The sequence below is a fragment of the Cupressus sempervirens genome, chromosome 4 (assembly GCF_028749045.1).
Source record: "Cupressus sempervirens isolate cs-2001-9-10 chromosome 4, ASM2874904v1, whole genome shotgun sequence".
Taxonomy (NCBI): domain Eukaryota; kingdom Viridiplantae; phylum Streptophyta; class Pinopsida; order Cupressales; family Cupressaceae; genus Cupressus; species Cupressus sempervirens.
The window spans coordinates 691,419,985-691,435,917 of record NC_143121.1 but is presented as its reverse complement, the minus strand read 5'-3'; the positions used below and the strand labels follow the sequence as shown (position 1 = coordinate 691,435,917).

The 15,933-nt window shown below is 34.0% G+C and overlaps 1 protein-coding gene across 1 annotated transcript in view; it reads left to right on the top strand.

The window, feature by feature from the left end:
• Positions 1-14,372, top strand: part of LOC149563160 (cysteine-rich receptor-like protein kinase 19) — a 35,286-nt gene extending 20,914 nt beyond the window's left edge. Inside the window, exons 8-12 of the mRNA XM_089826554.1 lie at positions 12,763-12,925; positions 13,051-13,261; positions 13,349-13,583; positions 13,683-13,836; positions 13,936-14,372. Coding sequence (XP_089682680.1) covers positions 12,763-12,925; positions 13,051-13,261; positions 13,349-13,583; positions 13,683-13,836; positions 13,936-14,304 — 1,132 coding nt within the window. The 3' untranslated portion in view covers positions 14,305-14,372. The remainder of the gene's footprint in view (positions 1-12,762; positions 12,926-13,050; positions 13,262-13,348; positions 13,584-13,682; positions 13,837-13,935) is intronic.
• The last annotated feature ends 1,561 nt before the right edge of the window (positions 14,373-15,933 follow it).

Here is a 15,933-nt window from a genome sequence, read left to right as displayed (position 1 = left end):
CAAGATTGGAAGGTGTCAGAACCTTACTTGCATATGCTGTATACAAAGGATTCAAAGTTTATCAGATGGATATCAAGCCAGCATTTCTCAATGATATACTGGATGAAGAAGTTTACATTGAACAGCCTGAAGGTTTGCCTAATCTAGACAAGAAGGACATGGTCTGCAAATTACATAAAGCATTATATGGTCTGAAACAAGCCCCTAGAGCATGGTATGAAAGATTGCATAACTATCTTATTCAAATTGGTTTTCAAAGAACTAATGATAACAGTAGCTTGTACATCAAGGAAGGACCAGATAATAAGATTGTTTTGGTAGAACTATTCGTAGATGATACTTTGTTCATAGGAAATGATGATCTTTGTAAAGAATTTTTAGAACAAATCAACAAGGAATTTGAAATGTCAATGTTTGGTGAGATCAAATTCTTTGTTGGTCTTCAAATTCATTAGGAATAAGAATGACATCTACATCATTCAATCTAAATACATCAAGGAGATACTAAAAAATTTTGGTATGGAAGACTGCAAACTAGTTGGGACTCCTATGTGTACTGGATTGAAACTTACCAAGGATGATGAATCAAAGGAAGTGGATCAGACATTGTATAGATCTATAATTGGAAAGTTGCAGTATGTAGTGCACACAAGACCAGACGTTGCCCTTGCAGTAGGAATTGTAGCAAGATTCTCAGTAAAACCAAAAAAAATACATGATGGCAATCAAAAGGATCATGAGGTATTTAAAAGGAACTAAAGATTATGGATTATGGTATAAACTTGGAGAAAAATTGGATTTAAAAGTGTTCACTAATGCAGATTGGGCAGGGAATGTTGATGACAGAATGAGTACAAGTGGAGGAGCTTTCTTTCTTGGAAAGAGGTTGGTTTCTTGGACAAGTAAAAAGTGGAACTATACATCCCAGTCTACAACAGAGGCTGAATATGTTGCAACAACAGTAAACTACTCAAACATTGTGTGGTTCAAACAATTATTGGAAGGTATGAAGCAAGAAATCAAAGAACCTATTGTTATGTTTTGTGACAATACAAGTGCAATAAACATATCCAAGAATCTAGTGATGCATTCAAAAACCAAGCATATTTCTATAAAGTATCACTTTGTCAGAGGATTGGTGCAGGATAAGGAAATCAGATTGGAATATGTCCATACAAAGGAACAAATTGCTGATATATTCACAAAGCCTTTACCTAAAGATGCATTCTTGTATCTAAGAGGTAAGTTAGGGGTCATTCCCCTATCTAAAGCTCACTAAAATACAATTTTAGTGATTCATCAATAGAAACAAAATTGAAGATCTATCAGTTGATGTAGCAAAGTAATGAAGATATTGCATATGAATCAGTACATAAGGTACATTGTTATTTATTTGGTTTGTGTTGTATTTGACATGTGTTGTTAAAGAGGGAGAGTTTACTGTCATATCTTTCTAAAATTTGCAAGAAAAAAAGAGTTCTTGTAAGAGGGAGAGATTATTATGCAAGAGGGAGATTACTATATTTGAGAAGTTTTGTCGAATGAAACATAAGAGGGAGAAGCATTCTGTCATAAAATACTTGTTTTCAAATTTCATTCTACTATGACATGTTGTGTTGCCATCAATGCTAAAGAGGGAGATTGTTGGATACAATTGTTCAATTGTGTGTTGTCTTTGATGTTACACAAATGTCATATCAGTCATCATACAGAGTCTACCAAGCTCAGTTGGTCAGTAAGGCAAAAGATAGAGTCTACTGAGCTCAAAAGGTTAGCAAAGAAGGTTTATAGTGTCTACCGAGCGTTCTTAGGCTTTACCTTGTGCAAATAGTTGTTACCGAGCTTTCAAGGTTAATCAAGGAAATTTAGTTGTTACTGAGCTCACTCTGTCATCAAAGGGAACTATGGCAAAGACAATTCCTACCGAGCTCGCATGGTCAGTGAAGGAAATTTAGTTCTTATAGAGTTCACTTGGCAGCCAAAGGATTTTGCAAATTTTGCAGTGTTAACCGAGTTGAGATGGTTAACTCAAGAAATTGTTTCTAGAAGTAGTGCTTACTAAGTAGGGTCGGCCAATGAAGGATTTCATTATTTTGTGAAATAAAGTTTTTTTTTTTAATGTAATATTTGTAGCTGATTGATGTATGGTTTATTGGTAAATGTAACTTGTGAATGAGCCGACTTGATAATCTGAATGGTATATATAAGAGGTCAAGTTGCAAATTCTAAGTGTAAGTGATGGATTTGATGTAATGTGAATGAGAAGAAGGACTAATTATTGTGAGAGTGAATTTTGAAGGATGATCAGAGATCATTGAGGAGCAGCAAAGCTATATTTGATCGAGGAGGATCTAATGTTGTAGAATAGAGATCTGTAATCAGCAAATTCAGTTGCATCATATTTAGGTCAATTCATTGTTACTTTCTAACCATTGTAGCAGTGATTTCAAAATCTCTTAACAGAGTTGGTTTGATAGCCATTTTGTAAATCCTCTAACAAGGTGACAGTTCAGTTGAATTATTCTAAAGATCTAGAAAGGCCACTCCTAAAAGGGTGATTAAATCCTCTAACAAGGTCACACCTAATAGTGTGTATTGTAACCTTTAACAAGGTTGGCTCCTAACAAGGCTCACTTCAGAAGAGTGAAAATTGGTAGCTAGTTACTTGGTGGGTTTTCTCATATTGGGTTTCCACATTAAATCTGGTGTCTCTTGTGCTCATGTTATTTATTTTTGCATGCATGCTAATAATTATGAATGCTTAAAGATTAGTAACAAGTTAATCTACTGAGTTCCAACATTTTTGTGATGTATTTACCAAGTGACATCAGTAATTAGTTATTTTAAAAGACATCTAAGGGATCAAGATTTGTTTTTTTAGTAACTGATTCACTCCCCCCTCTCAATTACTTCATCTATATTTCCAACACAAGGAATGTGAATTCACTTATATAGCGTCCATAAGAAAGTAGATACAACATACAAGCTTGAGAAAATAAGAAAAGACACCATTTTAGCACAAGGAAAATAATATGCACAGATACAAAATAGTGAGAATAGGTAAAAAATAGAGAATTATACCACTTTAAGGCATATGGGAGTTACACATACAATGCACAAATGTTGTTGCAAAGAACCAATAGAGAGGAACTCATAAATTAGATACAAGATTTCCTTTTAAAGAGTTCAAGCATAACTCAAATGTTACATCAAGTTTAGACCCAACCACCATGGAGTTAGATTACAAAGGTGAGCCATAAATGAATTTCAAAAAGAAATCTAATCCTTGAAACAACTTATTCAATGAAGTGACATGAAAGAGCCAAAAGAGTGTATCCAAAAAATTATAGGATAAATAAAAAAGATTTGATCCTTCCAAGAAATAAAAAGGCATGGGAATACATTAGCATTGCATAACAAGGCCCAAAAATTCACCCAACATTAAATAACTTTCCTTAGAAGAGTGTGTTGGATGCTAGTGATCAAATTGTACTACTATCAAAAAATGTGGGAAGGGATAACACATAGTCTTAACCCACCCACGTATACCTATGGAGTCAACTTGCATTGAAAAGATCAAATCTACCCCAAAAGGTGATGGACCATAAATGTAGATCTTTTCATTTGAAATGGACAACTCAAATGATGCAAAAATCTCCCAATGAATGATTAAAAACAATTGATGATGAAGAAACCTTTGATCTGATGGTCAACACATTTCCCAATGCATAGTGGAAGAAATGCCAAACATCTTTTGCTATTTTGCAAGCCACCCAAAATGGCCTTTGTGAAATAGCGCAATAGGATAACATGAAACTTGATAAAAGAATAGACCGAGCCACTTGGCCAAAGAAAAGATTGAGCTAGTAACTGAGCTACTCAGGAGAAGAAAAGATCAAGCAACTCTACCAAAGAGCACCATGGACAATACAAAAAAACAATACAAAAAAGTAACCACCAATTGATGTGTTAAACCACCAAAGAATCCATCTCATTGAAGATCTCTTAAATTGGTTATCAGTCATGGGTTGAATGGGGGCAAAAATAGCCAGCATTCTCTGCAAATTAGAGGGGATGCTTGCCTACTAAGCATAGATCAATAGGCTTAAACAATCCATTGGGCATGGATTCACCAGAAAAGAATGATGTGTTAGCCCACATGCAACTTGGAAAAATGTACAACCTCTACAACCAACAAAACTTACTGTAAAACTTTCTATCTTTAGGGGGGAATTAGTTGTTCTCATGCATGTCTTGGAAAACTAAAAAACCTACTCTAATATGTAGAAGTATAATTTACAAAATAGAAAAATCAAACAAAACCATTGATTGACTTGTTGAAGTAGCTACCCTTTCTTAAAAGTTGTTTTTTTCTTCCATGGATGCAGGTAGTCAAAAATATCAACAAGCATGACAAGCATATTGCTGCATGGAACACCTTCCCAATGTTGAAAATTATGAAACTCTCCAACATTGGGGTGTTATCAATTTGAGCAAGACATAATTTTCCTTCTTTTGAAACTTACCCTCATGCTTTGAAGCAAGCATGATCAAGGGCAACGTGTTGATTTGTTGCAGAGTTGGATGCCTTATGGGATATCCTCTTAATGGTTTTGGGTCTAAGAAATCATCCTTAAATGTGTTGTTTCTCTGCAACTTCTAAATTCTTATGGCCAACAAGGGTTAGCTTTGATGGTATGGCTTGTATGTTTGTCTCTTCATGTTGTTATTGCAACATATGTTCCTCATCTAGCCCATGTGAATCCTTTAAAATAAGGGGTTGCACCTTCTACACGTGTGTAGGCTCTTGAGATGTAGGAGAAAGAATAGGTTGTGTCTCGTTTGATGCCTATAGTGTACCAAACAACACGCTCATCAACTTCACTTCTAGATCTTTCTAACTTCTTTCTTTTTGTGTAGTGAACTCCCTTGCAAGAATTGCCTCATGGTTTTGTTGTTGGGCTTCCAACCTCTTTGCAAGGTCTACCTCAAACTACCTTCGTTGTGCTTCTAGTTGCTGCAATAATATTTCAAAAGGGAGACATAAAGGGTGTAGGTCAAGGATAGTAAATGGGCACTCACCTTGGTTGAGGACATGTGGGACATGTTGGAGAGAATTAAGGAAAGGTAGTGCTCGTCAACTTCTCTTGTAGTTCTTTCTCACATCATTCTTTTTGTGTAGTGAACTCCCTATTGACAATGGGCTAGCATCCCTCATAGGATTTGTGACATGGCTTAACTACCTCTTGTGGTTCTATAAGACTACTGGTTGTATCGGGCATTAATAAGTCAATATTTTGGTGCAATGACAACCCTGTCCTTTCTAACAATTGGTATTTTTTAATGGAGATTCAGCTTTTTTGTCTAATATCTTTGGTTAAGAACTAAAGACTAAAGACTGAGTTGTATCCATTCTGCCAAATTCAATTAACAAGACTTGATTCCTAGTGGGCTCTTTATGAGCCATTCAACTCGACCAGTAGACCAAGGGCCCTTTGATGGTATTGATATTTTGATTATGACTACTATTAGATTTTATGTTTAGGGGAGAGGATATGAAGTTACAGCATTCAAATTTAAGGTTCATCAAATATTTGCATGAAATCTATTATGCAAATCTTTGTTTTCTAAGTAGTGCCAATTCTTTGAGATTTTTGTTTTGGGTATTAAAGATTAGTTATACTAATCTATTTTGGGTATTAAAGATTAGTTATATTAATTTGTTTAGAACTAGTTTTTAATATTGAAAAAAAAATGGCTGAGTTTGTGTTGTTGATTGGTTATGTTGTTTATGTATTGGTAGAAGCTCTTCCTCATGTTTGTACAAATGAGCCACCACCTTAACATTAATTATTTTTACTATTAAAAAATACTCTTTTTCTTGTTTTCTTGTATAGCTAATTTATTTATTTTGAGTGGATGTCTAACACCTATGTTATTTTTCATGGTTTGTACAAGTGAATGTGATTCTTTCACATGTTACTTTTCTAGTTTGCAAGCTCTACCTCAAAGTGCCTTTGTTGTGCTTCTAGTTGCTGCAATAATATGAAGGGATACATAAAGGGTGGAGGTCGAGGATAGTAAATGAGCATTCATCTCAGTCGAGGACATGTGGGACATGTTGGAGAGAATTAATGCAAGGTAATGCTAGATGTTTATACCAATTTTGTCTAATCTTTTATATATCACTATATTGAGCTAGCCAGTATAACAAATTTTTTGAACTCTATTTTTTTATAGTGCATGGGTTTTATGAATTAGTTGCATGCTTCTTTGACCTATCATTAAAACCATGTATTTTCTCTAAGATTGGGTCTTTATCTATCCATCCCATTAGGGGCTTGATATATAATTTAAAAATCAATGTATATGTGTGGCATTGTACACAATACCATATTAATGCATTAAAAACTAAAAAAATTGTTTTCAACTACTAGGGATAATGTGATTAATTTTTGGCCATATCAGTAAAAACCAATTATAAGATGCACAAAATTCACTAGATTTTTTCCTTTTATAGAAAAAATTGAGACATTAAAATAAAATTTTTAAAATTCCAAAACATCTTAAAAAAAATTAGTGAAAATGGAGTGTCTTGAAATCGTGGAGGCTAAAATGTATCACGAAAAAGAAATACGTTGTAGATTTTACCCTTCTTATAGAGCTAGAAGAAATTAGGATGCTTGGTTATAAACACTGCCTTTAAAAAACAAGAACTTCATTATGTTGGAATCTTTAATGGATGGAAAATATTGTATGAGTTATCAACCTCCCAAAATTAGAAAAACCCCATAAAACTTATGTAGACACCTAAATGTCCCTAAACACTTATATTAATGTAGTTAATATTTCATATAACACTATAATTAATATTTCATGGTGTCTAAAGTGATTTAACAAAGTGAAATGGTACAAATATCAGACACCAAACCTACCCTCTAAGGTAAGATACTTCATGAACACGAAGCGTACCTCATTCCATGATGGAGGGAGACCTTCATGATTAAACCCACCTCTAAATCTCATTGGCTATTCATTCTTCTTGAAGAATCTTCTCATACTCATCTCATCAACGACCTTTGTGACCTTTTTCCATTAAAGAACTAAGAGCTAAGTAAATATTTTTGATCGCTTAAAGTAAACTATCTTTTATTTACTTATATATTAAAGTATGAATTATATTAATATTATTATTCAATATCAATAAATTTCTTTCAAAATTAATTAGCCCTATATTGTTATAATTTCAAAAGAGGAGAGAAATTGTGAAATTTAGATGTTGTTTGAAAGTTAAGGCTAGCATGATATATGTTAATGATATTTGAATTCCATCACATTAATACTATTTGACCATCTCAAATTGGCACAAAAATACGAAAGAGATGTCCTGCCCACAAATTTTGCTAAGAAGTTTTGACTTTTATTTTTATTTTTTTATTTTATTTCTATTTAGTACCTTCTCTAACACATTTCTTGTTTGTCAACATTCATGATGTAACATTGGTAAGACCTCACCACACTAAAAACATTTTTCATGGATATTTATCATTAAAAAAACTTTTACTTACTGCATCAAGTTATAAGCAAACATTCATATTTCATATTCATTATATTGTTTCCAAAATGACTCAATTTGTCAATAGCGCTTTGTACTCCATACTGCTCTATATTGATTTGATCCTAGTATAGTTTACCTTTAAGTGAATATTAAGATTGTATTTGTTATGTATATTACTGTACATGTTTCATTCATGTCTAATCTTATTAAAATACCATTGTTTATTAAATTCACATTACAACGGTTGCTACATTAATTCACATTTCATGTCCAAAGGATGCACCCCAATGGCTATAAGTTCTTAACTATCAACAAAAAACTTTGATACTAGGGGAAGATACCCAATAGCCGTCGGGGGATCCAATGACTGTGAGGCTTTTGTGATAGATACCCCCCCATAAACTTTTTAAAAGCCCCAAAAAATGATAAGACATGTACTAATAGTTGATAAGACATGTACTAATAGTAGATCACACATGTACTATTAGTTGATATTTTAGCTTTCTTGGTTATTGATTGGTCCGTTTGTGGTAAAAGTACTATTTTTTTGTGAGTAAACATAATGGACGAGTGTTTTAAAATGATATTTTTTTACCACTTTGCATTCCACAACATATACAGATAGATCCATAAATGTACAAACATTAAAACCTTAGCTTTAAGCTATGAGTCGTCTACGGAAGTACACTAGAAAAATTGACATAATTTGACTTACACTTTAGAAGATCTAAATGTACGAAATTAGCCTAAGCAACTACTAAGTCTCTTCTCGTATACCTCCTTTGTTATTTATGAGAATCTAAACTTAAACGGCTACACGCTTTTGAGAAACGTTGCTTTTCAATGTGAAGATGGCACATAAATTGAAGGAAGAAAATGGTCGGTAAAAATAAGAAAAACGAGATGGCGATGAGAATGGCGAACATGGGAAAAAGTCAACTGTCACAGAATGTTCAATTAACGTGGACAGTATCTATTCATTTCAAATAGAAAAACTTTTGTCGTAAAAATAACATTTTAAAATGGTCAAATGTTTCTCCAGTCAAACAGTGCATGTCCAGTGTTTGCAAATCCTCAAGGTATTTAAAAAAACAAACATTCGCAGTAAGACAAAGATGAACGCATCGCAATTGCGTTGAATAAAATCTATAATGCCACGTCACAGTGAAAAGCTAAATATTCGGTTGGATTTAATTCGAGGCGCACTGAGGAAGCATCGTAGGAAATTTACAAGTACGGGTGACCCCGTGACTTTTTTCGCTTTTCGTTTCTGCTGTGAATTAAAAGTTAGAAACGCGGCCTCGGCCTTCTTCACTCGTTTGCTTAAGGTTATTACAATTGTCACCACTAACTATACTTATTTCTAAAATAATAAATGAGGCGCAGCTCTAACCTTCCTATTCTTCTTTTCTTCCTTCTGACTAATATTTCATCTGTGATATTCGATTACAGGTGGTCAAAATGTGTTCAACTACTAGGGATAATGTGATTAATTTTTGGCCATATCAGTATAGACCTATTATAAGATGCACAAAATTCACTAGATCTATTTTTTAGGAAAAAATGAGATGTTAAAATAACAATTTAGAAATTTCAAAACATCTTAAAATAAATTAGTGAAATTGGAGTCTCGAAATCATGGAGGCTAATATGTATCATGAAAAAAAAATAGGTTGTAGATTTTATCCTTCTTATAGACCTAGAGGAAGTTAGGATGCTTGGTTCTAAACATTGCCTTTAAAAAACTAGAACTTCATTATGTTGGAATCCTTAATTGATGTAAAATATTGTATGAGTTATCAACCTCCCAAGATTAGAAAAACTTTATAAAACATATATAGACACCTAAAAGTCCCTAAACACTTATATTAATGTAGTTAATATTTCATATAACACTATAATTAATACTTCATGGTGCCTAAAGTGATTCAACAAAGGGAAATGGTAGAAATATTAAACACCAAACCTACACTCTAAGGTAAGATACTTCATGAGCATGAAGCATACCTCATTCCATGATGGAGGGAGACTTTTGTGATTGAAACCACCTCTAAATCTCACCAGCTATTCATTTTTCTTCAAGAATCTATTCATACTCATCTCATCAACGACCTTCGTGACCTTTTTCCATTAAAGAACTAAGAGCTAAGTAAATATTTTTGATCGCTTAAAGTAAAGTGTCTTTTATTTACTTATATATTAAAATATGAATTATATTAATATTATTATTAAATATCAATAAATTTCCTTCAAAATTAATTAGCCCTATATTGTTATAATTTCCAAAGAGGAGAGAAATTGTGAAATTTAGATGTTGTTTGAAAGTTAAGTCTAGCGTGATATATGTTAATGATATTTGAATTCCATCACATTAATACTATTTGACCATCTCAAATTGGCACAAAAATATGATAGAGATGTCATGCCCACAAATTTTGCTAAAAAATTACATAATTAAAAAAAAAAAAAACAAAATTCTATTTAGTACCTTCTCTAACACATTTCTTGTTTCATTGGTAACACTACGCAACACTAAAAGCATTTTTCATGGATATTTATCATTCAAAAAACTATTACTTACTACATCAAGCTACAAGCGAACATTCATATTTCATATTCATTATGTTGGTTCCAAAATGACTCACTTTGTCAATAACACTTTGTACTCCACACTGCTCTATATTGATTTGATCCCAGTATAGTTTACCTTTAAGTGAATATTAAGATTGTATTTGTTACATGTATATTATTGTACATGTTTCATTCACATCTTATCTTACTAAAATACCATTGTTTACTAATTTCACATTACATCAGTTGCTACATTAATTCGTATTTCATGTCCAATGGATGCACATCAATTGTTATACGCTCTCTTTAACTAACTTTCAACAAAAAAAATTGATACTAGGGGAAGATACCCAATAACCAGTGGGGGATCCAATGATCGTGAGGGTTTCATGATAGATATTCCCCCATAACATTTTTAAAAAGCCACAAAAAAATGATAAGACGTGTACTAATAGTTGATAACACATGTACTAATAGTAGATCACACATGTACTATTAGTTAATATTTTTTAACTTTCTTGGTTATTGATTGGTCCATTTGTGGTAAAAGCACTATTTTGTTTGTGAGTGGGTATTGGGGGATAAACATAACTAGGTATCAGACAAGTGTTTTAAAATGACACTTTTTTACCACTTTGCATTCCACATCTTATATAGTAAACATAACTAGCTATCAGACAAGTGTTTTAAAATGACACTTTTTTACCACTTTGCATTCCACATTGAAACCTTAGCTTTAAGCTATGAGTCATCTATAGAAGTACACTAGAAAAATCGACATAATTCAACTTACACTTTAGAAGATCTAAGTGTACAAAATTAGCCTAAGTAACTATTAGATCTCTTCTCATATACCTCCTTACTTATTTATGAGAATCTAAACTTAAACAATTTTTGAGAAGATTAGATATGTCTTGTACGTTGCTTTTCAATGTGAAGATGGCACATAAATTGAAGGAAGAAAATGGTGGGTAAAAAATGGAAAAAGTAGATGGTGATGAGAATGGCGAACATGGGAAAAAGTCAACTGTCACAGAATGTTCAATTAACTTGGGCAGTATCTATTCATTTCAAATAGAAAAACCTTTGGCGTAAAAAAAACATTTTAAAATGGTCAAATGTTTCCCCAGTCAAACAGTACATGTCTGGTGTTTGCAAATCCTCAAGGTATTAAAATAAAATAAAACTCGCAGTAAGACAAATATGAACGCATCCCAATTGCGTTGAATAAAATTTATAATGACGCGTCACAGATAAAAGCGAAATATTCAGTTGGATTTTATTCGAGGCGCACTGAGGAAGGATCGTAGGAAATTTACAAGTACGGGTGACCCCGTGACTTTTTTCGCTTTTCGTTTCTGCTGTGAATTAAAAGTTAGAAACGCCGCCTCGGCCTTTTTCATTCGTTTGCTTAAGGTTACTAGATAGAACAATTGTCATCCAAAGCAATAAATGAGGCGCAGCTCTAACCTTCCTCTTCTTCTTCTCTTCCTTGTGATTAATGTTTCATCTGTGATATCCGATTACAGGTGGTCAAAATGCAGTAATGATTCGACTTTCACCGACGGCAGTACATATTCTGCTAATCTGAACCAGGTTATGTCAGATCTGTTTGCAAACACATCCCTAAGTTCTGGGTTTAACACATCTTCATTTGGTGAAACGCCCAACAAGGTCTACGGGCTTCTACAGTGTTTTGGCAACATATCAGAAGACAAATGCTCAGACTGCGCAGAACAAGCGAAAAGCTCGGTGATGGAGCTTTGCTCCAACGACATAGGCGGCCTGGTATTGATGGATGACTGCTTTTTGCGCTATCACAACTCTAATTTCATTTCAACATTAGATACGAACGTATATGTTTACCTGTGGAACACCCAAAACGTCTCAGGCAACGTGGATGATTACAAGGCGACAACCTCTGCTCTTCTCTCCAACCTCTCAAATCTTGCTTATAATCCTGCAAATAAGCGACTCGCCATCGGATCGGCCAACATCTCCACAAACCAAACCATCTACGGACTCGTTCAATGTTGGAGATATTTATCCGTCAACGATTGCAAAAAATGCCTGTTTACAGCCAGGAATACAGTGGAGGATTGTTGTTCTGTGAAGAAAGGAAGTCGGGCTCTTTTAGGAAGCTGTGTTGTTAGATCTGAATCATACTCATTTTTCGGTAAGACAGAGGTTTCTTCACCACAAGCTTCGCCATCCACCCCTGCAACTACTTCTCCACCGCCCCCAGAGAGCCAAACTCCAACACCTGCGGAACCCCCAAAAGAGAGGCAGACTCCAACAACTGTGGAATCTCCCACAGCCGGGGACGGACAAACCCAATCAAAGAGTAAGCACACAGCCACTTCCTTTAGCATTTGTTGGATTATACCTTTGATATGTTTTTATTGAGGAGAGTCTACACTGCAGGGAAGAGCTCAATAGTACCCATTATTTTAGGAGTTGTGGGAGGCGCCATTCTGCTGTCAGCTGTTTGTCTCATTGCAATGAGGAAAAGAGTAAAATCTGTCATTTTTGCGAGCCCAGTTACCCGCAGTGAAGGTGCTGCTTCCAATTTTTTCATCTTTGTAATTAATTTTCTGGTTTAGTTTACCAGTAAATTTTCTAAACTTTACCAGTTTTCAATTCTGTACAGGAAGGCATGTATATTCTGCCGAATCAGGGTTACTGATGCAAGAGCATCAACATTTCATCATGAGCTTAGAGGAATTGGCAGAAGCCACACAAAATTTTCATGAAAACAACAAGCTTGGAGAGGGGGGCTTTGGAAGTGTATACAGGGTGGGGCGGCTATTGTCTATCATTGATCTGAACTAACCCTGTGTTCATAGATTATTTAGGATATTATACGGAGGAGAAATTTACAAAGGGGGTTTATGAGCTTTAAATTTGTTCCAATCTTTCAGGGAACAACAAGAGACGGAAAGGAAATAGCAGTTAAAAAGCTGTCTGCAAGATCTACGCAAGGCACGAGAGAATTTATGAATGAGGTGAGGCTGATGGCGAATGTTCAGCACCGAAATCTTGTGAAGCTGTTGGGATGTTGTGCTGAGGGAGATGAAAGGTTGCTTATTTATGAATATTTGCCCAATAAGAGCCTGGACACTTTTCTCTATGGTAAGTTACATCCTCTCTTTTTCTTCATTACATGTGATATTTTGCAAAGTTAATCTCGAAGAGTGATAGATAGATTAGGGGTTACAGATCCAGAAAAGCGTAGACTGCTGAATTGGCAACAACGCTATAACATCATCGTTGGAATTGCTCGAGGTCTTCTCTATCTTCATGAAGATTCCCAGCTGAAAATCATTCACAGAGATATTAAAGCAACCAATATTTTGCTTGATGACAAACTCAATGCTAAAATAGCAGACTTTGGTTTAGCGAGGCTTTTTCCAGAGGACGAGACACAAATCCAAACAAGAATTGCAGGCACATTGTAAGCAGCCCAGTCATGATTCAATTTGCTTCTAGTTTCAGGTTGAGATTAGTAATTAATCATTTAATTTTTTCTGAGGGGTTTTAATTTGTGGGCCAGTGGTTACATGGCTCCCGAGTATGCAATGCGAGGGCGGCTGTCAGTAAAGGCCGACGTTTATAGCTTTGGAGTGCTGCTGCTTGAGATTGTCAGCGGAAGGAAAAACTTGGATACTCATGATTTAGATGAGGGGATACAAAATTTATTGGAATGGGTATCAAATCGAATTTATTTGCTTTAGCCTTTCAACAATGGTTTTTCAATTCCACGCACTAAACTCAGAAGAACTGATGTCTGATTTGTGGTGATGCAGGCATGGAGACTGTATTTAGGAGGAAATGTGATAAATATGGTTGAGTCAACAGTAAGAGATAGTTGCCCACAGGATCTGGTGGTACGAGGCATTCATGTAGCGCTTTTGTGTGTACAAGCTGATGCCACACTTCGGCCAGTTATGTCGAATGTGGTCCTGATGATATCGAGCAATTCGGTGACATTGCCAAATCCAACAAAGCCAGCGATTTTCAGCGGCTCAGATTCAAGTAAAGGAGTGGGATTGAAAAGGCATGAAAAGGAAACGCCAACATTTACGGAGTCGCAGACGTCTGGTACGACTGCTTCGTCTGCCTCGGGCGTTCCATCTGTAAATGACATCTCCATGACTGATGCTGGACCAAGATAATGAAGGGGGGTATTGACATTTTGATTATGACTACGGTTAGATTTTATGTTTATTCAAGGTTCATCAAATATTTGCATGAAATCTGTTATGCAAATCTTTCTTTTCTAAGTAGTACCAATTCTTTCAGATTTTTGTTTTGGGTATTAATGATTAGTTATATTAATCTGTTTAGAACTAGTTTTTGATATTGAAAAAGAAGATTGGCTGAGTTTGTGTTGTTGATTGGTGGTGATGTTTATGTATTGGTAGAAGCTCTCCCTCACGTTTGTACAAATGAGCTACCACCTTAACGTTAGCTTTTTTAATGTTAAAAATACATTTATTTTTTTTGTCTTTTTGTATAGCTAATTTGTTTATTTGAGTGGATGTCTAACGATTATGTTATTTTTCATTGTTTGTACAAGTGAATGTAATTTTTTCACACGTTACTTTTCTTGTTTGCAAGTTGTAGTTGTCTCTTCTACAACTAATGTAATTGTAGTCTTGACTTGTCTTTGTAATAATAGTTGTCTCTTTTACAACTAATCTAATTGTAGCCTTGGCTTGTCTTTGTAATAATTTGTTTTCAACCAGTAACGTAAATAAATGTCATAACAATTGATAAAAAATGCTGCTCAATTATTAAGGACCCTCTCCCACATCTTATTGGTAGAGGTGGAAGAATTGGAACTTTCAAGTGAAAGATGTGGATTTGTATATCTTATCATTTTATAATTATCAAAAAATTGTTGAAAGTTGTTGGATGAAATAGTTTGAAATTTGGTTGTAGTTTGTAAAGCTAATATTCAAATGTCAACAACCATTCCTAAGACATATTTTTCTAAGTGTGTAAAATATTTGAAAAATCAAATAATTTGAAAATATTGTTATGCATGCAATATTGAGGTATCAATGGATCTTGTATCTAATTGTATATTAAACAATAGCATCTCAATGGAGATTTAACTCTTGATAGCCTAAAAAAAATTCTCCTCTTTTCTCTTTTGTATTGTTCAATATAAATAAAAACTTGAACTTTACATTGATATAGTCCACAATAATACTTTTTAATTTAGAAATGTCTAGTATTAAATTCAAAATCACAGTTCCTATTTTTTCTTAGAATTACTTTATTGAGATGGAAAAAGTTATAGGAGACTACATTAAATGTGGAAGTTTAGAAAGATAAATAACAACACATGCAATAATTTCAAGTTTCTTAAATCTAAGAAATAGAAGTGTAAATTAAAAAGAATTCAAATCAACCCTTCAATTACTTAATGTTGAAGTCTAGGAGCATTAAACTTTGGTGATCCCTGATCAATAATAAAATTTATTATCATAACAATATAAACCCTCTAATATTATTATAAATTAGTTTGTTGAGAACACTACAATAGTATGTACATGTGTTGACAAATTATACAACGCAAAAACAACATAAATTTAGATATTGGGCACATAAAATAGGAGCATAAATCTAAGTTTCAACTAAAGAAAACACTCATTTAAAAAATAAAAAAAATTAAGAAGAATAAATTAAAGCATTTCATAATATTTACTTAGATATCTATTCGAATTGTTACATCATCACAAAGGTTCATTAAGATTTCAACCAAATGTGCAATCTTCTATACATTCCCTCCCGTG